This window comes from Chelonia mydas, chromosome 2 (assembly GCF_015237465.2).
Source record: "Chelonia mydas isolate rCheMyd1 chromosome 2, rCheMyd1.pri.v2, whole genome shotgun sequence".
Classification (NCBI taxonomy): domain Eukaryota; kingdom Metazoa; phylum Chordata; order Testudines; family Cheloniidae; genus Chelonia; species Chelonia mydas.
In genome coordinates, this window is record NC_057850.1 from 101729978 (window position 1) to 101757879 (window position 27902).

Genomic DNA, 27902 nt, shown 5'->3' on the forward strand with positions numbered 1-27902 from the left:
ATGGTATCATCCTCACAACACTAGAGCAATGTGTGTTACAGGCAAACCAAGGGAAGGTATACTAGCTAGAATTTCAGGTTGTGAACTCCAGTCAGAAACCACTTTTATCAGCCAGTACAAGCGAACACATAAACCTCTTGCCTACAATTCATACAATCAACTAACAAGCAAAAGAAACCAATGCACACGGACAAACACAACCACGTGGTATCTCCATGACTTGATTCCTGAGGAATTACAATGATGTTTTTTGAAGGAGTGGGGTTCCTCTCAGGCACACTACACTTGCACTGGCTAGGTGGTTGCATCTCTTTGCCACATCTACCATGCAGAATCCCCATAGCATTAAAAGAAAAAAATACTGAAAGCAATAAAACAAATGGAAAAGGGTGGCATTATTGCCAAAGTGACTGAACCTGCAAAATGGATAAACATGGTGGCCATAGAAAAACCAGGAAAACTTTGTATATGCATAGACCTAAGCAATTTAAACAAGATGCTGTTGAGGGCTCATTACCCAGATACCCACAAAAGAAGAAATTATACCTGACCTTGTTAAATCAAAGATATTTTCAGCGATGCATGCAAAAGATGGATACTGGCAAGTTCTACTGAAGGAAGAAAGCAGTTATCTCACCAACTTCCGGACACCAGCAAAATGATACAGATGTCTGATAATGCCATTTGGAATCAAACCAGCTGCAAAAGAATATCAATGCCACCAGCAAGATGTATTAGCAGGTCTCAAGGGGATTAGCATTATAGTTGAGGACATTTTAGTGTATAGGTGTAGAGACACAACGGAAAAGATCCAATATCAGATCATGATCGTAATCTCATTAATCTCCTAGAAAGAACCAGGGAGGTCAACCTAAAACTCAACAAAGAGAAGATGACTCACAGAGGTACCACACATGGGATGCCTGCTGACCTCACAAGGTCTGTGTAGGGGGCAGTCACGCGGCTCCGGCTCAGCAAGGGTTAAAAGCCAGCCTTTGGAGGGGGCTGGGGCTGAGAGCCAATCAGAGAAGGCTGAGAGGCAGCTAATCAGGGCCAGGCTGGGCCCTATAAAAGGGCTGCAAGGCCAGAAGGTAGGTAGTCTCTCTCTAGCTGTAGAGAGAGAAGGACCTAGCTGCCTGGAAGCTCAGGATACTGGGAGTAGCGCAGTGCTGGGGAAAGGCAAGAGGAGTTGGGGAGCTCCAGCCTGGCAAATTCCCAGGCTATGGACCTTGCTAAAGGCCAAAGCAGGTACTGGGGTTGCAGAGGTGCAGCCTGGGGTTAGGCAGAGGTAGCTGTTCCGACCCCCTTGCCAATGATGAGTGGCGATTACAGACTGCAGTCTGCCCCAGAGAAAGGGGGCTAGATGATGACTGGCAGTAGCCACTGAGGCAAGGTGGGCTTAGGGGGATGGGGTTCCCCTGGGAGGGGAAACCCACAGTGTGAGGGTACTGCTGGGGGCAGAACCCTGAGGAAAGTGGCACCAGATCTGGAAGGGATATGGGGGCTTGAGGCAGGCGAGACACTGGCCAACAGAGGGCGCTCTGAGGCTGGAAAGAGCTAATTCCCAGATGACCAGCAGGAGGTGCCGTGCCAGTGAGTCATCGCTCTGTGACCAGATCCAGAAAAGGTGAGAGCAATATAGCAAATTCCCAAACCTTCAAACACCAACGCCTGCCATGGCTTTTAGGATTTGTAAATTACCTGACCAATATCCTTCCTTGTTTTTCAGAGGTATGTGAGCCTCTTAGACACCTACTAGATACACGTGCAATGTGGATTTGGCTACCCAAGCATGACACAGCTCTCAAGCGCATTGAAGACTTGGTCACTGCAACCTTGTACTAAAATATTATGATGTGAAAGAAGCAGTTACCATATAGTGTGGTGCCAGTGAAACTGGACTTGGAGCAGTCCTCCTGCAAAAAACACAGTAAGTAGTCTTTGCATCAAGGTCCTTATCTCTGACAGAATGACAATATGCTCAAATGGAAAGAAAAGGTCTAGCAATAGTACTTGCCTGTGAAAAAATGTATCAGTACATACAAGGTGAAAAATCCATACATACTGAAAGTGATCATAAGCCTCTTGAAGTCATTTTCAAGAAATCACTGCTATCAGCTCTAAAACACCTCCAATATACGCTATTAAATGACAATGTCACAACCTAGGTGTATGCTAATAAAAGGAACCAAAACGTATATAGCATATTTCCTCCCCAGTGAAACTGTGCCTCAAGAAGCAGGTACAGATGAACAAGAAATCCTTAACCTAATTAAAAGAAATGGAAAATATTAATCAAGCCAGCTAGGACTATAGAAAGTCCCTGAGCATAAACTACAGGATAAAGAGCTACAATTTCTGACATCTCTTATGTTAAGAGGATGGCCTGACACACATGAAGAGGCCACTTGTGAATACTGGAACTCTTGTGATGAATTCAGTGTGAAGGACAATATTATATTCAAAAGCAACCAAATACCTAAACCCTTAAGAAGAGAGAGATCCTTCTATACCAGCCCTTCTGGTATAGAAGGTGGTCTGTGAAAAGCTAGGGATGTAGTATTGTGATGGGATCCCCGGGGTACAATCTGGACATGGGGTACCATTGTGTCCCCTTAACTCTCCAGCCTGGGCTGTCTCTCACAATGCTTTGCTAGTGATAAGCAGCAAACCCCTTCAGGCACTGTTATCCCTCAGTATGATAGCATGTGGAGCCCCACTCCCAGCTAAATTGCATGTATGTTCCTTGAGCCAATCAGAAAGAGAGAGGCACTAGCAAATTTCCCAAGCCTCCAGCCTTGCACCCCAGAACTGTACCATCTTGCCCTGGTCAGAAACCTGACCAGTGTAAGTTCATTATGCAGTCTGCCCCTCCCTCAATGTGGAGAGGACACACACTGGCCTTTAACCTGAAATGAGATTTCCCAAGCACTTCAACCAAAACACATTGTTTTAGGTAAAATATAAAACAGATTTATACTACAGAACAATAGATTTTAAGTGGTAGGTACAAATGGTCAGAGATACTTACCTTTTATTTTCTTTGGTAACTATGCAGTCTAAATCTTAAACATTAACAGACTAGATGGTATTTGGATCAAGCACTTTCTTTCACCCCACTGGATGTTGCAGGTAGATTACAGTTCTTAATCATAGGCTTTCCCTTTAAGCCTGAGACCAGTCCCCTTAGTTCAAGCCTTTGTCTTCCAAGGGTTCTTATCGCCTTCAGCATAGGTGGAGGAAGAGAAAGGTAAAAGCACAATGCCACTGTCCCTTACTTTATACCCTCAGTCTATATATGCCTGGAAAATACTAGCGTGGACGTGTCCTGGTGGGCTTTGTTGAGTCACAGCAATACCCCCATTGTGGGATGCTTGCACAGTTCTCTTACAGTTTTGTAAATCTCTTGTTTACAACTCACCTGCTGATTGATGGTCGTTTCACACCCTCCTAGGAGTGGATCATCTTCTTTGCTGTCACTGGAGAACTGGCAGTGCACACCTCTCAAACTTACAACATACTTCAGTGGTAACCAAAGAGCAAAATCTCATAACTTCATACACACTAACAATATACATATTTTGACAGAATAATGGGTTTCAGTAGATCATGACATTTCATATGGTACATGGCATGCTTTTTATGAAATATCACAACAATAGATGAATGATGAATATGGAGGTTTCAGAGTGCTTCTTTGAGGTACAGAGTGGAATTTGCAAATTTTGCTAAAGATTGGACATTTAACCATGTTACAACCTCCCTTACAACAGTCAGTCCAATGGCAAAGCTGAATCAATGATCAAAATGGCAAAAACTCTCTTTAAAAAAATCCTTAAAGAATAAGGAAAACAAATGACAAGCTATCCTAGAACGGAGAAAAACCCCCACTGAAGGCATGACCAGCAGCTCTGTTCAACCTCTAATGTCCAGACACACATGCATACTGGTACTTATAGTCAATGTGCTATTACAGCCTGAAGTAATGGAAGGAATCACAAATCCAATTAGAGAAGAAGCGCAACAAAGCTAAAACTAGGCCAGAGACTTTCCGGAGGTACAATCTGGAGAATCAGTTAGAGTGTGATTATTTCTTTAAGTCAGATCCTGCAGATGGAAATGGGCAACATGTATGGAATAGATAAACCTCCACTCCCATAGTGTTGTGGTTGATGGACATACCTATCATTGGAACAGTGAATTAATCCATCCACTACAATATCCTACAGCCAAGGAAACCTGATATGGGGTGAGGAGAAAGGTAAGATCCTCCAAACACTGATAATTTGAATACATTGAATTCGCTACCTAACAACACACACATGACAGGAGTGGAACCACTAGAATATGCCACCTAACAACATGAAAAGACAAGTAAAACCAACACCAATGACAAGTCAAACACATCAGCCTTTCCTGGCACATGAAGAGACATCAAACCCCATACTTTGTATTGATTGAATGGTAAATGTTTGACCCTCCCAAACTATATCAACTGTTGTTGCAGTCAGGTCTGTTCTGGTATTTGTTGTGTTATGAAATTTTCTTACAGAACCACACTGTGGTGTTGAGGTACACTGCCCTAAACAAACATGATAAAGGGGATGTTATGCGAGATAGCTTCCCACGCACAAGAGGGAGCTGCAGTTAGAACTTCAAAGGGCCTGAGCTGTGCAACATCTTGTATAACAGGATGTAGAAGAGAGAGACAAGGTGGGTGAGGTGAGGTACTGTATGTTATTGGACCAACTTATATCAGTAAAAGAGACAAGCTTTTGAGCTACGCTCAGCTCATGTGTAAGCTCAAAAGCTTATCTCTTTAAAACATAGAACATAGCTGTAATTCTGCAAAGCTGTAATTTGACTCCAACTGGTTCGGTAGCAGCTAATGTTAGTCCCCAGACCCCCATCCCCACTGTAAAGGCAAAGCCGGTGTCCCCTTCTGTCCCCACCTTACAAGGGTAGGATGCCTCGGGTTACAAAAATTGCCCCCTCGGTGAAACTCTATCCTTTAATTACCAAGACTGTTGTGGCTTGCCCAGGGGCAAACTGACGTCAGGCTACCACTATGCAAGTTTACACCCATGTGCCATTCAATCCAATAAACTTAGCAGCTTTTAAAACACAGGCTGGGGAATTCTCAACAAACCCAAGCCGGTTTATTTCAGTCTTTAAGGGGTGCCTCAGTAGTCACAAGCCGAATTAAAACAACTGTAATTACCTCAGACAGCAGGGTTCTTAGGAGGATAAGCCAAATCAGGTTACAGCTAAGGCAAGGGAAGCGTCAGCTTTCAAGCAAAAAAAAAAAAAAAAGGAAGCTATCTGTCAAGTCCCTACCCCAAGCACTCATAAACGGCTCAGGGCATTTCTGGGTATGGCAGGCTTTTGCAAAATATGGATCCCAGAGTTTGAACTATGGCCTAAACCACTGTAGGACTGTGTGTTTTTAAAAAAAAAAAAAAAAAAGGGGGGAGGGGGTGCAAATCATAACCCCTTCTATTGGACCCCAAAGGCTAACAGGGCATTTAAAATCTTGAAAAGAAAGTTAACGAAAGCCCGGGCTCTGGGCCTGCCGAATCTCTCTAAGCCGTTTCAGTTGTATGTACATAAACAAAAGGGGGTGGCCCTAGAAGTGCTCACACAGCTGTTAGAAGCATGGAAACGTCCCGTGGCTTATTTTTCTAAGCAACTGAATCAGGTTGCAAAGGGTTGGCCGGCATGTTTACGGGCGGTCGCAGCTACTGCCCTAGTGCTTAAGAAAGCCAAAAAGCTAACATTGGAAGGGGTTATGCAAATTTATACTCCCCATATGGCTGAGCCCTGCTAGACACCAAGGGTGGGCTCTGGCTCACCCAGGCTCGGATTGCTCGATATCAGGCTAAGCTGTTAAAAAACTCTAAAGTCACCTTACAGCCTTGCCCCTCCCTTAACCCAACCACCCTCTTGCCCAAAACAAAGAAACAGGAACATGACTGTTTAAAGATCATAAATGTCCAGTACTCCAGCCGTCTGGATTTAAAGAATGTACCCCTCCCAAATGCAAATTATAAGTGGTACACTGATGGTAGCAGTACAGTAATAAATGGGCAAAAAAGGACGGGTTATGCTGTTGTAACACTCCATAACACTGTAAAAGCTAAAGGTTTGCCTGCTGGGACCTCTGCCCAGCTTGCCAAACTAATAGCCCTAATCCGTGCACTTAAACTGTCAAAAGAAAAGCGGGCAACATTTTTACCAATTTGAAGTATGCTTTTGGGGTGCTACATGCTCATGCTGGCCTGTAAAAGCAAAGGGAAATGCTAACAGCTCAAGGCTCTCCAGTCAAGTATGGGCCCCAAATCCTCCGGCTCCTAGAAGCCGTACAACTTCCCTCGGAAGTGGAGGTGGTACATTGTAAAGCCCATCAAAGGAAAAATCAAAATATGGCCAGGGTAATGCTAGAGCAAATAAAAAGGCTAAGCGTGCTGCCACTCTGCCATCCCCTCAAACTAAAAACGCACATATGCATGCCCTTATCCCATCAGTAGGGAAGTTTCCAACCCCTCAGTACTCTGGGAAAAAAACCCAGCTAACTGACAAACTCGGTCTCTGGAAAAAGAAGGAATAGCTCCATTCCCCGGAAGGAAAGGTCCTCCTACCAAAGGGCCTAATCCGGCCGATGCTGCAAAAACTACATCAAACCACTCATGCTGGCAGGAAAGCACTTATCCAACTAATGAAAAAATACTTTATCACTTCCAGACTCCAACCCCTGGCTGCCCAGGTACAAGCGGACTGCTTAGTCTGCCAAAAGAATAACCCCCGACCGGGACATCCTGTGCCACCAGCTGCCCTAGAACCCACTCCAGGCCCCGAACGGGTGTGGCAAATAAATTTTACTAAGTTTCCCGAGACCCAAGGGTTCAAATATCTCCTCGTCTTAGTAAATCGGTTCAGCGAATGGCCAGAAGCCTTCCCAGGCCGTAATTGCACTGCCAGAACAGTGGCCCTCAAGTTTGTTAAGAAGATCATTCGTCGCTTTGAACTCCCCCAGTGAATGAAATCTAACAACAGAACACACTTCACGTCAAAAATCATTCAAAGCATCTCACATGCCTTACAAATCCCCTGAAAACTCCATACGCCCTGAAAACCGCAAGCCAGTGGTGTAGTAAAGCGTACCAATCAAACCCTTAAACAACATCTCTCAAAAGTGTGCCAAAAAGTCTCACTGCAATGGCCTGATGCTTTGCCCCTCTTCCTACTCCGTATCCGCGTTCTCCCTAAGGGTAAATTAGGGCTTAGTCCCTTTAAAATTATGTTTGGAAGGGCATGGCCTATAAATGGCACCCCGGTTCTGTCGGGAAATGGAAGTTGGGTGATGTTTTTTTGTCTCAGTATATGTGTTCCCTGTCTGCTGTTCTCTTGTCTCTTCACAGGTATACCAAGAATTCCCAGCCTCTCCCCTTGAACTCTCCCATCCACTCCTTACAGCCCGGTGATTCCGTGCTTGTTCATACCTCAAAAAACAAGCCTCTCCAAAAAAAGTAAAAAGAACCCTATACTGTCCTGCTAATCTCCCATACAGCGGCAAAAATCAAGAAACACAAGAACTGAATCCATCACTCTCGAATAAAGGCAGTACCCGCCCCCTCGTCAGCAGAACAGTGAACCGTCCAACCTGCTGACTCCTCATCTAGTAACAATCTTGGGCTAAAGCTACTGTTTAGAAAACACAAATAGCGGGCACCTTAACGCCAAAATGGGCCCACCCAGGTACTGAAGACCCTGGGTTGGGAAGACTCTGGTAATAATTAATTGGGTAACATTGTTATTCTCTGTATTGTTATTTCCAAACTGAGCTTATCGAAAGCATAACTCCTTTGTTTCGCTTGCGCACCATGTTGCTACTTTAACAAACCAAACTGATTACTGGGTATGTGCTCCAACTCCACTGTCCCCCAAAACGGAAATGCCCCTTAACATGCTGCCCCTGACCCTAGCAAAATTAGCCTCCACCAAAAAGCAAAAAAGAACGAACTTGCCGTTCTGGAACAAGACCTCTTTACAGCAAGCCACCTGTCAGAACCAGAAGTATTCAGTTGCAGCATTCACTAAGAAAGTATTATGTGTTACCCGAAACCAATCTGATCACAATGGGCGTCCTGTGAAAAAAAAGCTCCTATGTTATTACACAGTGGGCTGATTGATATTAAATAAAGACCAAAAGGGAAGGCCAGCAGTGTGGGTGTAATGGTTCCTCCCCTTTTAGGAAAACTCTTACAAATAATCTTACCACAAAAAAAGGGTTTGGAAATATAACTTGCCATCCAGTTAATATCTCCAATGTAGCAAGCCAATGGTGGGCTTGTAGTGGTCCCTATGGCAAGTGTAACTTAAACAGCACAATTAAAAACACTCCCACTTGTATCCAATCAGAAGAATGGGATGCCCCCTAAGGGGCATATAAACTGTTTGAAAAAGCAGCCAAAGCAGCCTTAAATATCCCAAAAATCCCCTTAAAAAACAGTCCTTACTGGGCCCTACAGGGTCACTATTTTGTATGTGGCCAAAAGGCTTACAAGGTGCTGCCAGCCAACTGGACAGGCAGCTGTTATATAGCTCATGGAGTTCCTCATCTGTCAATAACTGCCACACTGCCCAAAGAAAAAATACCTCTGTTAAGTCATAAAAAAAACCCTGCGGCAACTAGCTACGGCATTGGAGGGCAATATAAAAAATTCCCTCACAACCGAAAAGCTTGTAGGGTGCTCTGTACTAAAAATAGCGCCACTGTTTACTGGGCCAGCCATGGCATGCATAGGCCGCTATACTGTAAGGCTGCAAATGGTACTTAAAAAAGTTGCCTTAAAGTTAAAGGACTCGGTTAGTAATTTAGGGTCAGCAGTAAAAACATTATATAAAGAGGTACAGCAGCTCAAAACCTTTTCCCTCCAAAACAGGCTGGCTTTGGATTATCTCTTGGCATCCCAAGAAGGGGTTTGTGCCCTCGTCGGGCCCCGATGTTGTGTATATGCAAATAATAGCAGTTATAAAATCTATGAAAAGGTGGTACAGCCTAAGGCCCATGCCTGAGCCGGAGCACAGGTTGCCTATACTGCCCCCGAAAGCAATTGGTTGCAAACCTTGTTTTCAGGCTGGGGTTTGTCGTTTTGGCTTGGTGGTTTATTTAGCCTGTTATTGAAACTTCTCTTTCCTGTACTGCTTGTATTAATGGTATTATGCTGTGCAGTATCATGTGTCAGGACCCTTTTGCAAATGTTAACAAGTCATTCTCTTCAAGGCTGTCACAAAGTGCTTATGCAAAGTCCTATTGTAAAAAGATAAGTAGCCCAAGTAAGAAAACTCAGAGCCAAGGCTGTTAAGTGTTCTCAAAGAAGGGAGTAGTTGTTGGGGACACTGGGGCATGGCCACTAGGTAACTCAAGGGAATAAAAAACCACAAGTGTCGATAAAGCCCCCTCACACTAGGCCCAAGTGTCCTTGCCCCCCCCCCCCCCCCCGCCTGAAGGCACTCGCAGCAGTTATGCATACTAGGCCCAAGTGTCCTTGGCCCACCCCCGCCTGAAGGCACGCACAGCAGTTATGCTAAGGATCTGCAACAATATGTGGCAGAGTCAAACTGCCTAAAACTAAAGACCAAACAGGGCAAATATAAAAGAACAATACTAAATAAAGCAGCTTTATGTATGGTTTAACAAATGGTACAAAAAACAAGAAAACTAGCTGGTAACTGAATTGGCTGGCTATATAAATACTGAGGGCAGCTTGCTATTAAATAAGTATGCTAAAAAAAAATGTATAAAAGCCTGTGTGCTTTGTGTGCAGGATTTAAGATTCTATTCTCCCTGTACCTTGTTTGCAGCTGCAAATAAACTTTTCTGCTTCTCCACCCCGTTGTAATTATTGGGTGACGCACACCGGGTAACAAACTCCTGCTGTTGTTCGCCTCTGGCACAGGGTGCCGGCAACACGGGATGCTCGTTCATCCAAATTGGATACAATTAATTTAGGCTTGAATAGAGACTGGAGTGGTTGAGTCATTACACAAAGTAAAACTATTTCCCCTTGTTTATTCCCCCCCCCCCCCCCCCAACATTCTTGTTAACTGTTGGAAATGGCCCACCTTGATTATCACTACAAAAGGTTTTCTTCCCCCCCGATCCCCCCACTCTCCTGCTGGTAATAACTCATCTTCAGTGATCACTCTCCTTACAGTAAAAAGAAAAGGAGTACTTGTGGCACCTTAGAGACTAACCAATTTATTTGAGCATAAGCTTTCGTGAGCTACAGCTCACTTCATCGGATGCATACTGTGGAAACTGCAGAAGACATTATATATACACACAGGTTTCAGAGTAACAGCCATGTTAGTCTGTATTCGCAAAAAGAAAAGGAGTACTTCTGGCACCTTAGAGACTAACCAATTTATTTGAGCATGAGCTTTCGTGAGCTACAGCTCACTTCATCGGATGCATACTGTGGAAACTGCAGAAGACATTATATATACACACAGGTTTCAGAGTAACAGCCATGTTAGTCTGTATTCGCAAAAAGAAAAGGAGTACTTCTGGCACCTTAGAGACTAACCAATTTATCTGAGCATGAGCTTTCGTGAGCTACAGCTCACTTCATCGGATGCATACTGTGGAAACTGCAGAAGACATTATATACACAGAGACCATGAAACAATACCTCCTCCCACCCCACTCTCCTGCTGGTAATAGCTTATCTAAAGTGATCACTCTCCTTACAATGTGTATGAAAATCAAGGTGGGCCATTTCCAGCACAAATCCAGGTTTTCTCACCCCCCACCCCCAAACACACATAGATAACACCCATTGTTTCATGTTCTGTGTGTATATACAGCTCCTCACTGTATTTTCCACAGTATGCATCCGATGAAGTGAGCTGTAGCTCACGAAAGCTTATGCTCAAATAAATTGGTTAGTCTCTAAGGTGCCACAAGTCCTCCTTTTCTTTTTTCGTTCATCCCTGCCAGCCTCTTAGCCTCCCGCTGTGCCGTGTAGCCAGAACAGCGCACACCGAGCACCCCGCCCACTCCTCTGCGCTGCAGACTACAGAGCCCAGCATGCAGCGCGACTTCCCTTGCGGGCCCACTCTGAGGCTCGCCCTAGCAAGTTAGTGCGACGGGGAAGCGCGCGGGGGGCAAATGGGAGCAATGCATTTTGGGAGTGGTAGTTCCGCAGGTGCTGGGAAGGTCAATATGGAGATTTGCCTGCCGGGAAGAGTAGTTCTTGTGTGCCGCGTTGCATGCCGGGATTCAGGCGGGTTCCTGAGTGTGTAGAGCACCTATTGAGTTCTGGGCGGTAAGTACGCGCTCGCTGTTGATTGTGAGGTCAGCACGTGGTGCCGGAAGTGTGGGCTGGAGGGGCGTGGCTGTCACTTTCCTTCCCTAGAGCGGGAAGAGTCCATGTGCGTGAGTCTTTCCCTCGCTGGCTCCGGGAAGCGAGTTCTGCGTTACTGTCCCTTTAAGTCTGGACGAGCGCGTGCGTAGAGTGCCCTGCGCGTGCGTATCGGGGCCGTGACCTCGCGCCCAGTCGGCGCCGCTCGTGACTGTTTGGATTTTTTTTTTAGGGGGGGGGCGGGAGACTAACAGCTCAGCGTTCGAGCCCCTTATTGAGTCAGTGGCGCGAGTGTTGCCATAGCGACCTTCTCCTTGGCGGCCTGGGGCCGGGACAAGCCGCCGCCGGAGCCATGGAGCAGACGGAAGAGGCAGGGGCCGCCGAGGGCCCCGGGGCGGCGGTGACCGAGATCCGGGTGCCGGGCCCGCGAGCGCTGCGGTTGCTGGAGTGGAAGGTGTCAGCGGGAGCGGCGGTGAAGATCGGGTCGCTGCTGGCGTTGTGCGCGCCCCTCCCGCCGCCCGGCCGCGCCGCCACCCCCCCGGCCCAGGGCCCCGGCGCCCGGCCCCCGCGAGCGGCCGCCGAGCGCCGAGTGAAGGCGGAGCGGCCCGGCGTGGTGCGCGAGCTCTGCGCGCGGCCCGGACAGGTCATCGCGCCCGGGTAAGGGGGCGACGGGAAGCGCGGCCGCCCTGACTGCGCCGCGGGCTGAGGGAGGCGGGCGGGAGGCGGGGATGCCGCCGCGGGCTCGCAGAGCCGGTGCCGGCCGCAGCATCGCTCCGGCCCGACTGAGCCTGCCGTGACCGCCCCCGCCGGGCCGCAGCCCCGGGGCTCGGGCAGCGCTTCGGCGAAAGGGGGCCTTGGAGGCGGCGGGCTGGGCTGGGCGACTCGCGGGGTCTCTCGAAACCATGCGTGTCTCCGCCGCCCCCCCGTCTCCTGTGGGTGGAAACTTCGTGGCTGCCGCGGGCAGAGCGTCCTCGCGGCGGTGCGGCCCCTCCGCTCTCCCGAGCGACTAGCTCGTGGCGCAGATGCGCTGTCGTAGGGGTGGGAGTTGTTCAGGTGAAATTACGGTTTCGGACCAGTTCAGCTTCAGAGAACTTCGTTTTCTGTTTCCTCTGCTGAGTGTCCGCTGTGTGCTTTGAGCTCCCCTTTCTGCGGCTAAAACAACACAACGATCACCAGTTACACCGCGCTTCTTCCATCTGCTGCTGGTCATATCCCCTCGCTTACGGGACTGGGGCTCCCAGCCCCGAATTCTAAAACGCCCCCACCGAACTGACATAAGTTATTAATCTGTAGTTCACGCCAGTGTAAAAGTTTAAGTAACTTTCAAACACCAGAAAATTTTAATTTAAACTGACAGCATACATTTTACTTGGAAAAAGTTCTATAACCAGGAAGAATGAGTTTAGCGTGTCTGCTGCTATACCACTAAAATGTGGACACTTACAGCAATAGAAGGGATTTTTTGATCACTGTAGTAAGTGCACCTCTTGGAGAGATGTTAGCTTGGTCTAGGGAAAAATTCTTCCCAGCAGAAAACTTTCACAGTCCTGAGTGATGTAGCTAGGTAATCCTAAATTTTAGGAGTGCACTAGGCTAGCCCTTGATACTGCTGATATCTATGTTAAAGAGAAGGCAAGGTGAGTTATAGAAATAGCTTTCATAACAATGTTTCCTCTCTCTCTGCCTCAAATTCCTCATCTGTAATATGGGACAACAATATTTCTATGCCTCACAGGGTTATTGTGTGGCTAAACTATTTCATATTTGTGACCTGTTCAGATCCTATGACGATGAGTGTGACAGAAAAAGCCTATAAAGAATTATACTGATGGTATATGTCTAGCAGAGAAAGGGATAACATAGTCCAGTGGCTGGAGGTTGAAGACAGACAAATACACCCTCTGCATATGCTCTAGAACACCACTGAAACATTGTACGTGGATTATCATTTAGTGTTAATACAGTAGTGCTTTCAACACAGATCTGCGCAAATAGGTGCATGCAGTTTTTAATGTATTTTTGAAGCAGTAGTTTCCTGTTTGTTTTTGTATGTTGCAGGAGTGAAGATCAAATAGTGAAGGAATCTAACATTTTTCTGTTTAAGTTGGAAGTTTAATCTGGAGATCAGTTTTCAGTAATAGAAGAACTCTTGTTTAAAAACTACAACATAGTTGCTATAAACACTAAAATATTCGTATACCAACCCTAGGTATTAAAACATTTTAGTGACCCAGCTCTCATTGAGAGATATTAAATGACAAATATTTCCCATTGTTTAACAGTGTTCATATAAACTATTGATTTGACTTCTGACTTGTTAAAAATGTTAAATAGTTAGTCTTTGCATTCCCAGCTGTGAATAGCATGTTTCAGCTCTCTGGGTGAAATTGGGCTAGTGGCTTGCTACCCTACACTTCAAACAGGTCTTTCTCAACAGGAAACCATTGAAACCTCCTACTTCCTTTGTTTTACGATGGCAAGTTATTTTCTTTTATTGCAGGTCTTTTGATATTTAGGTGGATGCAACCAGGCCTAAATTTTCTTTATGGAAAATAAGTGGCATATACAGAATATCTACGTAACTTTGGGTCTTTTCTAGGATCCAAGAAACTAGTATCAAAGCATATATAAATGATTTTTATCAGTCAGTAATAGAAATAATAATATAAAAGACCACTGAGTTCTTCTTCCCAGTGAGAGCACTTTCTTTTAGTCATTTTTATTCTTGTGATAGAACGGAGTGTGGGGGGGAAATAGAACTACAGGTTTCTACAAGTGCTGCCTCAGTATGAGGCAAAGTATATTTTAAAAACATTATATGTTTTGTCGATACTAATCTGGAACAAGGGTATGCCAGAAGGTTCTGCTAAAGTTATCCAAGGGCTTTGTGGTGGGAAGGATACAGAGCGTATGAGGACTAAAACTCTGAAACAATAAATTGGTATTTAGATGGTGTGGGAGAGATACTAGATGGTGTGGGAGAGATACAGTTATGTACCTTAACCAAAAACAAGGACATCTTTACCATGATGTGTCAGTGCAAGGCTTATATTTGTCTTTCTCATTTCTAAGTCATAGTTAAATTAACATACGTAATCTTATGTGACTTGAGACAACATAATTTTCAGACGGCTTGCACATATTAAAAACTAGTGGAGTGTGGATTTATGTTAGACTTAGTTTCCAGTAAGTATAAACATTTTGATGTTGGTGCATGCACAAAAGTTGTGCACAAATTGTGTGTTGGATTCAATTAATGCTTATCCTCTTGATTGGAATTAACAAATGTTTGCGTTAGACCCTTCAGAAAAGAAATTCACTGGTTGATTTCTGATCTCATAATGTTCTACCGTAGTTGCCATATAAGCTGCGCTTGGTGTTGTAATATTGGTTTGGGGCCAGTTGTCATCTTCTTGAGTTTTGAATATTGAGTTAGTACATTTATTTGTAGGTCACTGTTAACTTAGTATTTTAGGAATAACTAAGAGAAAATTGACGTCCTGTAACAGAGGAGGAGGATGGTCCAGTGATTATGGCTCTAGTCTGGGACTTGGGAGAAACAGATTCTGTTTCCTATTCTATTCCAGACTGTAAAATGTGATGATAGCACTTCCCTATCTCACAGGAGTTTTGTAAGGATAAATATATTAAAGATACTACAGTTAAAGGGGGGGGGCATATTAGTACCTATATAGAAAAATTACATGTGTATACATTGATCTCTTGGGATGTTGGAAGGGATTTGTTGGCCTTTCAGTTTGGTGCAGTTGGGTCAGATGTTACTTCCAGCTTCTTTTGTTAAAAACCCCAGATGTACAGAAATGTTTCTAAACATTGTTTGTTTCTGAAAGTACTGGTGAAAACAGTTTATAAAATTTGTATTTAAAACCACTGTATGGAAATGTTGTTGTTTACAACCCAAACACTTACCATTGAGCTAGTTCGTGACAGCTTAAAAGTTAAATTGACTATTCTCTCTACCTGGGTGGTAACAGAAATACAAACAGTAAGCAGTATAAACCGATTTATATTTTTTTAGAATTATTTCCATTTTAATTCCCTTTAGGCATGGTTAATAACAAAACAAGTAACGACATCTTTAATGTGAGTGTCCCTTTAAGGAAGGTACATTAGGGGTCTTAAGAGGTTGGCAATTTCCCTGTTTAACATTGAACTATGATTAAAATGTCACATGGAGGTGAGGGTGCACCTGTAAATAAAAATAATCTACCGGAGAGATCAAGGAGCTGAGAACTGTAAATGGCAGGGGTGGCAGCAGCAATTGTGTTAACATCAAAGAATTCTCACCAACTACCATGGCAGCAACAATGAAGAACATGCCAAAGAATTGCTGGCCTGTGCTCTGTGTATTTTTAGGGTGTATATTTGCTTCTTTCTTTTTTTAAGTGGCAATGAACTTTTTAATACCAGCTGTTTCCACTGAGGTTAGTGTTAAAGGGTATGTCAGGGCATTGTACTGGAATAGTGTTTTATGTAAGATTACATAAAAAAAACCAAAGCAGTCTTTATAATGTGAAGCTGTTATTCCATCTCTGGGTCCTGATACCTACACAGACCATTTGAGTTCACTTTCATTATTCATGTTGGCAAAACCTCTTAATGGAATTACTACCTCAGAATTCCAAGATGCTTGCCTGCTTTATCTTAATATCCGGCTCTATTTATTATGTGATACATTTTATAGTATATCTTAGTCGTAGCATTCTCCGTTGCTGAAATGTTTTTTAGGATTCCAGTGAAAAAGACATTTAAGAGGCGACTGATTTTTGATCAAAGCGGAAAAAATGTCAGTTGCTAAAAATCTTACAATGTAAGGTGTTGCTGTTTGGATTTTTATTTCATCTATAATTTGACTTTAAGAAAACTGAAGGGAGAGCAGGAATTGGGGTGGGGGAAATGACCTGACTCCCGTTAGCCTCAGGACTTGGTCTGCTAGCTACAGAAAAAAATCTTTGCTCTCACTCCCTCAGAGATACATATTCTACATTTTAAAGGAATAACATGTCTGTGTACTGTTGTGTACTATAGCTTATTTTAACATGATTAGATTTTAATAATATTTTAATAAATCTTGTAGGTAGCTACAGCTAGTCATATAGAAATATTTTCCTACTATATTGTTCGGTACAGTTCCCTTGCATGTGTCAAATATTTGGCCAGCTATAGCGCTGATAGATACGTTTGGTTTATTCATATGCTTTTTTGCAGTATTCAGTCAGTGAAGAAGTTGGTCAAATAACATTTGACCATCACAACGTACTACATCTCTCCAACTTTCTTTCCTCCTTTGACTTCACTCTACTTTTTTTCTTTCTAATAATAGTTCACAATGTATATTTTCCTGTTTTTCTCCCCCCCCCCCCCCCCCCCAATGTCTCCTATCTTCCTTCTCTCTTCCCTTATTGTGCACTCTCCATTTTTCTACAGGGTTTCCCCTATCTTTTCCCCTGTATTTTCTCTCCTCTCCCCCAATTTATATATACACATTTCACATCTCTCTCCATGTATCTCATCAATTTAGTCTTCTCCACCATTGCATAAGGCTTGGACACTCTTTTGTCAGGCATTTGTTAGAGGGCTAAACCTAGCAGCCATAAATAGATATGAAAGATGGTGGAGACTGTCTAAGAGGTAATGCCTAGGGTGAGAAACCAACCCCACACTTGTGACTGAAATTGGAGTAGTTGCTGGGATTCTTAGCAGGATGCTGTAAGTGGAGAGTCTTCCATGTTCTACTCCTTCCCCCATCCTTTTGTTGTGGTGTTTTTGTTTTGTTTTACCCTCCATAGTGGATAGATCCATTCTGTGCCTTTTCTGCTGCTTATAACTTTGCAAAGGAGTCCCAGAGTGAAATTGGCAGCAGTGTAACTGGCAAGAATCAAGTCAATGAGATTCTGGATAGTACCAGTGAAGCCTAGTCAGTTTTCACTCTGGTGCAACTTGGCAAAGCAATGTGCAGGGGTATTGGAGAGTTGTCTGTCTGCAGATGTAGGAGAATAGCACTGCTTACTTTCATATTTATAAAGTTATTTTTGCAACCATAAAGGCTATAAATGCAAATTTAAATTCTGCTGAAACTGCTGGGACCTATCCATGAAAGCGTCTTACTTGCCCTGGATGAGTGGGTTGTCTTGAGGGCAAGTGTGACTTTTTCTTTTTGGTGGTGTTCAGGAATATACACTTTGATGTAAAAATATGACCATGGTTCATGACATATTGCACAAGTTTATGGAGAGTGTCCTTAAATTTTTAATGTTTCCATCTCTTCTTTGATTTTCCCAATGGGAAGCTATGATGATCCTTCCCTTTTAGGGGTTGTTATTGTCTGCAGTGTTGTTTTTATTTTCATGATAGTCTACTGAGACTGACTTGGTATAAAAGTGAAGCTGGCAGTGAATCTGTGCACAAAGCTTGAAAATCACGTATTGCTGGAGCTTTACACATCAATTGGGAAGACTGGAAATTGTCAACAAAAACAAAAGTTAAATGGACTGAAATTGAAGTTAGAAGTAGGATCCTGCTTTTCCAAAAGGAGGAAAAAAGTCTCAACATTAGCATACTGGAATCTGCAATATTATCCTCAATTCTGTGAACACCGCGGTTTTCTTCCCCATCACTATGAAAAATGTGACTATGCTGGAAGTAAGCGTCTGTAGGTGTCTTTTTAAAAATTAATTCCTTGTTGGAATTCTACAACCCATAACGTCTGCGCTCTTCACTGAGAGAAGATTTGAGCACGAGAGTTTGAGCTTTGAGTAGATGCTGGCTTATTATGCCACAGGTTTCAAGCCAAAGAGAATTTATCAGAGCCAAAATATGTACTGGGAAAAGCATAGGGTTAAAAGGGCTGCCATATTATTTTTTCAGCTAGTTAATTTCTTTTTGTATTAAGTCCTAAAATGTTCAGGATATACATTGGGGGGCCCACTGTCATGAGCAGCTTTTGGGGCTTAGTTATATTTTGTCTTTTTTGTTTTTGTGTTTGGTTTTTTTTAAGTTCTTAATAGGTACAGTGCTTTCTGCTCTCTGATTTAGCTCCTCAGAGACTGTTGATGAAATCCAAAAGTCTCTTGTATTTCAGCTCAAATCATTATATTTTAAAACTGTTTTGAAGCTTGAGAGTTGGATTTGAATAATGAAGTACTTTAGTTGCATCACAGTTGAGTCTGCCTGCTGTGTATGCAGGCTTCCTGTGTCGTAGACAAGGTTTGGTCTCAGAAGTGAACTAAGGTCTCTCCACTTCAAGTTTTAATTTTTACATTTGTGCTTTTTGACCTGTTGCCTAAGAAGCTAAATGATGCTGTGTGTATTTCATTTTAACTTACAATACGCACACAACGTGCCTATCAGAGACCTTAGGCGCTTGTGTCATAAAGGAAAATAGTCACATAAAAAGATTGGACCAGTAGATATTCCTAACCCCCAAACAAGAAAATAATTAACCAAAGATTAAATCCAAACTTAATCAGTACCCCTTTCTCTCATGATTAGTGGGATACAGTGTGCAAGTAGCAAGTTGTATCTAAGTGTAATTTGAGGAGAGCTATTTGCCCAAACCTTTTGTTTGGTTAATATACTGTATTCATAGTCTCTGCCCTGGATCCAAACTGACACCATTGCATATTTGGGTGTTTTTTAAAAAGGTTTAATTGAATTATTCAATCAGTAATAATGAACTGTTCTCTTCTTAAACCTTTGAGCCCCAAAGTACATATCTCTTATTGAATGGGCCATTTAAAGCAATTTTGAATCATGATTGAAATGTATACTTCAAACTCAATCGGTTTTTAGATATTGGTGAATTGCTATTAATTTAAATGTTTAATAAATCAGCATTTGTTAAAGAATTCAAGGTGTTTTGTTTTGTTGTTTTCAGAGGCATTTTGGTGAGACTGGAAGGATGTAGCCATCCTGTTGTTATGAAAGGTTTGTGCGCAGAATGTGGCCAGGACTTGACTCAGTAAGTATTATTTAGGCTTTTTTCTATTTACACTGGCAGAAAATTAAGATTTTTTTTTTAATGTTGTTGATCTTAGATTCTCTTCTCTTCTTGTCCCTTCTAAAGCGGTGGACCTTAGCTGCTACTAGCAGCTGTGAATTAAGGGTATAAGAAAACTTGGAATCTGAAAGTATGGTACCAGCTATTGATGGAGAAATCCATGTAATTGCGCTCAAAATATTTCATAAGAGACAAGTTGACAGGGACAGGAAGAGAAGCTGGTACACATAAGCCTTTCTAGATATCACTGAACTAATAGGGTAGAGATCAGCAAGTTCATGCCAATATTTCAGAAAGCTGAGTTCACTACAGTATTTAAAGCACTATATAAACATGATTTCATCCTGAATTGATATTTGTACTACTTGAGGTGCACATCTGTCAGTGTAGAGCAACTTGTTAAATTAATAACTTTTTTCTTCCCTTTAGGTTCACATGTAACTAGTCACAAAACCCAAATAAGTACAGTAAATAGTGTATATTTAGTTCAGCTGTAACTTAGAAGAGATTATATGACTGCAAAGGTTGTTAGTTAATTTAGGGATTATTTAGATAGTCTAGTTAATGCCTGACAAGCTGAGGTGTAAATCTATGCAGCACACTAGAATAGTGCAAATTAACTGGTTGTGTGGCACCTGCTACCCTGCACTGCAAATTCCCAAGTGCTCTTTGGATCTGTCAAAGTGCATGGCATGGAAGCAATTCTGTTCTTGCTGAGTTTCATGAGTAAGGCTAAGATTTTGGCACAGGGAATTTTATTAAAAGTCACAGACAGAATGTGGGCAATAAACAACAAAATCACGGCAATGTACACAGGGCTGGCACTGGGAGTTGCAAGCAGGGCAATTGCCTGGAGCTCCATGCCCCAGGGGGCCCCATGAGGCTAAGTTACAGGTGGCGGGGCTTGGGCTTCAGCCCCAGACGGTGGGAACTGAATTAGTGGAATTTTGAGGAAGTCGCAGAGGTCTCACAAAATCACTGAATCTGTGATCTCCGTGACTGACTCGTCGCCTTACTCATGACTAATGCAGTCGATAAAGTGCCTTTTTATAGAAGGGTATTAATGCAGTGTGTTAATTATCAAAAGATATCGCTTGATGATAGTTTCATTTGAAAGGAACTGCTTTAAGATCTACTGTACACAAAAGAATCCTTAATCTAATAACCCACAATAATGAGGGTATAAATTCAAATAAAACTATATGAGCCAGTATAAATGGCTAGAATACTGAAGTGTGAATTTCTGTTCTGTGTAACAAATTTGACACTGCAGAGATCTAGTTAGTGTTCTCTATTTCAAAAAGATGTGAATAAAGGGGAACTTGTTCTTTGTCTAGTGCAGAAATTAATTTGCTTCCTTGATAGTTCACACTAACAGCTGGTTATCTTCTGGTTGTTGACCACATGTATTTACAATAAGTGGTCCTATGTGAGAAATTATGCAGTCCTGAGCGAAATTGTGGAGACATTAAATCTGATAACTTGGTGCAGTCGTTGCTCAGAAGTGTCTCTCTTCATGATCCCACACACTGAAATGTTTAGTCCAGGTAGTAGTAGTATAATTTTAATGAATTAAAGCAGGTAAATATTAATCTTGTAAGACAAATAACTAATTTGGTAAAAGAAATTAGGCATCTAATAAAATAGGAAAATAACACATACAGCTGTATTGTAATGCAAGTATTAAATCTACCTGTTTCTGGTCCTTAGAATGAGAGTGCCATCCTAATTATAGCATCACTGCTACTATAATTTTCCTTAGCTCCCTATATAATAATTTTAATATTTTCCAGATTAATCTAGTCTGATTATATAGTGAATGTCACTGTCATAAATATAAAGGGAAGGGTAACCACCTTTCTGTATACAGAACTATAAAATCCCTCCTGGCCAGAGGCAAAACCCTTTCACCTATAAAGGGTTAAGAAGCTAGGATAACCTCGCTGGCACCTGACCAAAATGACCAATGAGGAGACAAGTTACTTTCAAAGCTGGGGGGAACAAAGGGTCTGTCTGTCTGTGTGATGCTTTTGCTGGGACCAGAGCAGGAATGCCAGTCATAACTCCTGTAAAGAGTTAGTAAGCAATCTAGTTAGATATGCATTAGATTCTGTTTTGTTTAAATGGCTGATAAAATAAGTTGTGCTGAATGGAATGTATATTCCTGTTTTTGTGTCTTTTTGTAACTTAAGGTTTTGCCTAGAGGGATTCTCTGTTTTGAATCTGATTACCCTGTAAGGTATTTCCCTTCCTGATTTTACAGAGGTTTTTCTTTTACTTTTTCTTTAATTAAAATTCTCTTTTAAGAACCTGATTGCTTTTTCATTATTCTTAAGATCCAAGGGTTTGGGTCTGTGTTCACCTATGCAAATTGGTGAGGATTTTTATCAAGCGTTCCCCAGGAAAGGGGGTGTAGGGCTTTGGGGGGATATTTTGGAGGGAAGACGTCTCCAAGTGGGCTCTTTCCCTATGCTTTGTTTAACACGCTTGGTGGTGGCAGCATAAGGTCCAAGGACAAAAGGTAAAAGTTTGTACCTTGCGGAAGTTTTAACCTAAGCTGATAAGAATAAGCTTAGGGGGTCTTTCATGCAGGTCCCTACATCTGTACCGTAGAGTTCAGAGTGGGAAAGGTACCTTGACAGTCACCTGTATTCCCAATAAAGTATTGGACCGCTTTGAAAATACATTATCAGTTTATTTTGTTCAAAGTGCTTTCTGGGTTTGGTTGAACTTGGGAGTGATAAATGACAATACAGCAGGGAAAACTTCGTATTACGCTTGTCGGAATTACACTAAACGCAACTTTAAAGACTCACCGCTCTTCTTGATTTGAAAAATGGGTTCACAGCCAGCACGTAGCAGTACCTTGTTAAGTGTCTCAATCAGTGATACACGTCTCTTCGTTAAATTCATGTTTTGTGCAATAAATAACCTAAAATGAGTTTTAATGTATTTTTAGAAAAGAGACTAGATATCTGTTTGAATAAACTGTTGGAGGCACACTGGAATATGAACCAAAGAAATGAGGAAGGAGAGACAGGGTGAAATGCATTTTATAGATTGGGTGAAGGGACTAGATAATGAACTTGCGTTTGATTTTGGGAAATCATAGTATTTTCAAATACTGCTTGACTCAATGAAATGGGTCAAGCAGGTTGTTTTTTTTTTTTTCGGACTATTGTTTCCATTATGTAACATTTGCATAATTGTTTCATAATGTACCAACTAGTAGAATATTGGGTGGTGCTGCATGTCATGATGCAATGGGATTATGTGAGCTGTATGGAGAAGCTTGCAGGGGTCTCAAATATGCTGGCAGCCCGCAGAGTTATTTGCTGTGGCTCGCCAAGCTCCCCGCGCCTCCCCCTGCCCCCCCACCCCCAAGTTATTTCCTGTGGCCACCAAGCTCTCCTTACCCACCGCCCCCCCCCCCCCTTCCCAAGCACGCTGCTTCCCTGTTCCTCTGCCTACCTCCAGGCGCTTCCTGCCACCAAAGAGCTGTTTGGCAGCACTTAGAGCTTTCCAGGAGGGAGGGAGAGAAGCAGGGAGCTGTGCACTCAGGGGAGGAGGCGGAGAAGAGGCAGGGCAGGGGTAGGGATTTGGGGAAGGGGTTGGAATAGGAGCAGGGAGGGGGCAGAGTTGGGATGGGGACTTTGGGGAAGGGGTTGGAATGGGGGCGGGAAAGAGGTGGGGCCTCATGAAAGGGGTGGAGTGGGGTCGGGGGCGTCAGTGATGTGACCCTCGGGCCAATGTATTAGTCCTCATGTGGCCCTCGTGGTCATTTGAGTTTGAGATCCCTGCTGTAAACCTTAAGCTTGGCTGTGTCTTCTGTAGTTCTAAAGACCCCTTGCTTTACATCAGTTTAGTGTGTAAAAAATGAGGGGGAAAGTAGTTGTTTTCTCTTGTTTTGTGGATCATCCCTTAAATTGGGTTCTAGTCTTAAAAGGTCTGCTTCCTGTGTATGTACAGGTTTGTTTTTGTGAAACACATTTCCTCCCCACCCTTTTTCTTTCCTTTTATGTTCTTAACAGAAGACTAGATGCTCATAGGAGAGTGAACTTAATTCTGGCTCCAGTTGCAGTACCAGATTCTGGCCTTAGTGACACCTGTGAAACATGATTGAAAACACAGATAAATTTGTTAGTCTCTAAGGTGCCGCAAGTACTCCTTTTCTTTTTGCGGATACAGACTAACACGGCTGCTACTCTGAAACAGGACAGGGTGAAATTTGGTCTGCTGAATCTCTTGTGGGTAGTGAGGCATGAACCAGAAATACAGGAACTTGATGTAGATATCTCAGGATGAAGTTGCCAGGCTGGCAGTTACTTGTAAACTAACCCATTTTATGTAGAAGTTAAGATACCAATATGCTGCCTTGTGGTGTCACTCCTTGGTGAGTTTTCAGAGAAGAATTGCACATTGTAATCTGTCCTGTAGAAGGTAAATGTAGAGAGAAACAAAGCATGTACAGTAGTTCTTTACATTCTTTGTAGAAAGAAATCAGTATGCAGCCATGCTGCTATGGGTATGTAATAGCATTGCCCATATTCTCAAGTATGTGCATGCAAGTTATTGTGTGCTTCAGGGAGTGAGTCATTTTAAGTAACTTCAAACAGCTAATTTGGAGAAGAGAAGTTTAATCTCATACCTTTGATTAACACTAGGTTAAGCATTCAAATTTAAATAAACTGTTTTAATGATGTCCTTTTAAATCTGTATTCAGTAGTTCTAAAATGTTCTAAAATGTTGAGCAAATGCAACAGATGTAAAAATTAATAAAAGATAACTTAATCCTGATGTCCATCTTTATATTCTATAAATTAGTCTTCTTAAGAGTTCTAGTAACAAAAGTTACAGCAAAGAGTTATACTTGTATGATATTATAAGCAAGCTTTTTGTGTTCTCATATCCGTTTTGTTCAGAAATTGGTGCTATAATGATCCTCTGAAAAAGGGTGCATCATACTGAATCAGTATATTAAAATGAAATCATGATTTTTGACAGTGGCTGGTTTGACATTGCAGTTTTTAATAATTAACCACTTTCATTGGTGGAAATTTGTTAGCTGAAATGTACTTGACTGAAACTTTTGATTTTCTTCCCTGTTTGATTAGGCTACAAAGCAAGAATGGAAAACAGAATGTGCCATTATCCACAGCAACTGTATCTATGGTTCATAGTGTTCCAGAACTGATGGTTAGCTCTGAGGCAAGTTGAATCACACTACTTTTATTCCACAGTTTGAGATTTCATTTAGCCAGGGGTTCCTCAAAGAGATGTGCCCATTTAATATAAAATATTGGATTGGCCTCACTTTGAGAAGGAAGCTGAGATTTCAGTAAATATAACTAAGCTCTGCAAGTCTGCACTATAGACATGTATTTAATTAGTTTTTTCTAATAGTGTTAGCATGTACTGATTATAGAAATGCATTAGCAATTGCATCTGATTCTGCAGTATTTTAATGTTACTTACTGCAAGGCTATGATGCCCTTGTGGTGGTGGCGGCAGCTTTGAAATCTTCTGCTTTCCATGTGGTGTTTCTGCCTTTTCAGAAACAAGCAATTGGTGAAAGTCTTATTTTTACCACTTGTAATAACCTCCAAAGGCTGAAATATTTCTGAAACCCAGTTTCTCCACATTTCAAGGGAAGGAAAGAGAAATGACCCATTGTCCTCAGTAACATTTTAGTATCTGTGACATAAACTTTGTATTTGAAAAGCTTGTGAGGCCTAAATATTGCAATAAAACTGAGCAGTGAAGATGTTAAAATAAACAGGAATGTTCCTGTATCACTGGCCTTTTTGGGAAAAGGAGTTGATTATTTTAAATATAATAAAAAAAAAAAATCCCTCCTATTTCCCTGTTTTTTTTCACCAGCTTTCTTTGCTTTTTTCTTTTATACTAACTCTTATTCTTCTTCATTCTATCCTTCTCCTCTGCTTTGTTCTCTTTTTCCTCCTCTTTCCGTTTTAAAAGTTTATAAACAAATAGTTCGGGGGAAGATGCAAGAGTCTAAACAGATGCCGATTTTGGCCGAGCTCTTCAAAGGCACAAAGGGTGGTTAAGACCCAACTCCCATTTGTGCCTTTTAAAAACTCAAACGTAACTTATGTAAATTACTTGCATACATAGCTGGGCACCAGCCAGTTATTCCAGTAAACTAGCTGACCTAAATAAGGAGATATAAGTATAACTCACATTAGAAGGCCAGTTTGTGTTTAATTATAACAACTTGTAAGTATGTTAAAACTTGTATAAGAGAGAAACAAATGGATCTCTTTAGTTCAAAGAAATGTACTCAAATACGGCTTTTCATAATGTTAAATTTGCTTACTAGCCATTGATTTTAAATCTCTTCTTAGAGCTTAAAATTATCTGTAAAATCTCCCATTTGTTCCATTTGACGAACTTCAGTTATTTCCTCTAGCACTTTTTGTCTGTTTTGGAGCACAAGCTAAATATGACTTTATTTGTTTCTTCTTTTTGTCGTATGCAACTTGTATATTTTCATCTGTTACACCAACTTCTGTCTGCCTAGGGTGTTAAAGATAGAAGAATTCACTGAAATGTAGGAGCTTAATTTATTTTCAACTTGAATACTTTATTCTGTCGACGCAGGATGCTCCGAAGGGAGCGTTATTAGAAGTGATTTTCAGTTTTTGGATGCACAGTTTGAGGCACCTGATTTTTTTTGAATATGCTCGGCTCTTTCTGAAAATCAGGCTCTGCTAATGTATCGCAAGTTGTGTATCAAAACTAGTAGGAGTTGCTTTTGAAAATCTTGGCCTTTAATGATTTTTGGTGCCTTGATGTGTGTTGTAGATTGGTTGCTCTTAATATAAGAGTAGCAGAGTTTGACAGGTTTCTATACCTAAATTATGTAGTTCCTTTTACTGAAAAATGTCTGGAAAGCTAGCGAAAGTAAAGTGGGTGGGTGGCAAAATCTCTTCAGAAGTTACTGAGCATTTGGGCTTCTGATGCGTCATAAATTTGATTTATTTAAAATTTAATTGACTTGTCTCAGTTTATGCTTAGTCTGTAAATCTCTTTATTATAGCAAGCTGAACAACTAGGGCGGGAAGACCAGCAGCGACTACACCGAAACCGAAAGCTGGTGCTGATGGTAGATTTGGACCAGACGTTAATCCATACAACAGAACAGCACTGCCAACAGATGTCTAATAAAGTAAATATTATTTACTATTATGTTCTTGCTATTACTGTGGCTTGAGAAGTTTTCTGTTCAGTTCTAACGAAGTGACAGTTCTGTAAGAATGTACATTAAAATGTAGGAGAAAAGCTAGTCAAGGAGTGAAAATACATGAGGGACGCAAGATTATGAAGCATATTTCAAAATTTTTGTCATTAGTTAATGAAACACCTTGATTGTTTAAATTGAAATTATTTTTAAGGTAACTAATTTACTTTCCATCATTTATATAGTTCTGTGCTTTCTGTTTGTCAGCTTGTACAACAAAGCTAAGCTAGTCATTTTTAATTCTTGGTTTTCATGCTAATACGGTGTGTCTTTTCAGGTTACAGCACTAGAAAAAAAAATAGCTGAACAGACTGTCTTTTAATTAAAAATAAAATGAAAATTTCCATTCATATTAGGTTAATTTTGTCCCATCTCGTACTGTGTTTAACTAAACCTACCATATATCTGGTCTAAGCTTCTAGGGTCTTAATTAGTAGGGCATCTTCAGCTTGAAAACTAAGTAAATGAGTTAAAAGTACCTTGGATGCTACATGTCCATCTGTGTGAGTCTGCCAATCCATGGGTTTTTCAATAACATTTAATGTTTTTCTGTCTCTCGTTGCTGCGTGAAAGATTCTCTCTCTCTCTCTCTCTCTCTCTCTCTCTCACAGGAAAATGACTATACAAAGTAAACTACTAAAAATAGACTTTTTTCGATCTTATCTCTTATAGTTCCGGTGTTACTTCTAACTAGTAGGTAAAACATTCTGATGCAGTTAATTTACCCCCCAAAATCCTCTCTGCTGCCCTTTAGCATTTTTTCTGTTTCCCTGACCTCCCACCTAGAAACAGTGCACAGGACGCTTCTAAGGGAGTGTTGTTAGAAGTGATTTTTCAGGATAACACCTGGTGATTTTCCAACTCTGTCTTTATTCTTGCTTGTAAAAAAGTATTATTGTGCTTCTTCAGGTAAGTGTCAAGTTGTTTCCTTTTCAGAGAGGTTGGTAAGCACCTGTTCAGATGAAAATTTACAGTTTGTTTTCATGTTACCTAGTTGGAAACCTTAAAACAAATAGAGTAACTTAACCTCACACTCCCACAGGGTGGATTTGGTTTAAATCATTATTTAAATCACTAATCAGAAAGACTCGATTTAGTCATGAATTTCTACATAAAAGTGCATTCTTGTTGGTTGTTATAACCTTAATACATATTCTTCACAACTCAGAGATAGATGTAGGTTTCATTTTTAGAAGAGGTACACGATACATTTTTAAAGTGATTTATTTTGAAAACTTTTCAGATTATTTTTATA

General features: G+C 41.8%; 1 protein-coding gene and 1 long non-coding RNA gene across 2 annotated transcripts in view; one reads left to right on the forward strand and one right to left on the reverse strand.

Moving 5' to 3' along the window:
• On the reverse strand, positions 1 to 27846 carry LOC122464522. The gene is made up of 3 exons (XR_006288630.1): positions 27675 to 27846; positions 12956 to 12959; positions 1 to 11 (listed from the first exon to the last, which is right to left on the reverse strand). It is a non-coding gene; the product is annotated as an uncharacterized LOC122464522 (long non-coding RNA).
• Positions 11471 to 27902, forward strand: part of CTDP1 (CTD phosphatase subunit 1) — a 169076-nt gene continuing 152644 nt past the window's right edge. The window contains 4 exon segments of the mRNA XM_037892990.2: positions 11471 to 12023; positions 19264 to 19347; positions 24501 to 24594; positions 26447 to 26575. Coding sequence (XP_037748918.1) covers positions 11719 to 12023; positions 19264 to 19347; positions 24501 to 24594; positions 26447 to 26575 — 612 coding nt within the window. The 5' untranslated portion in view covers positions 11471 to 11718.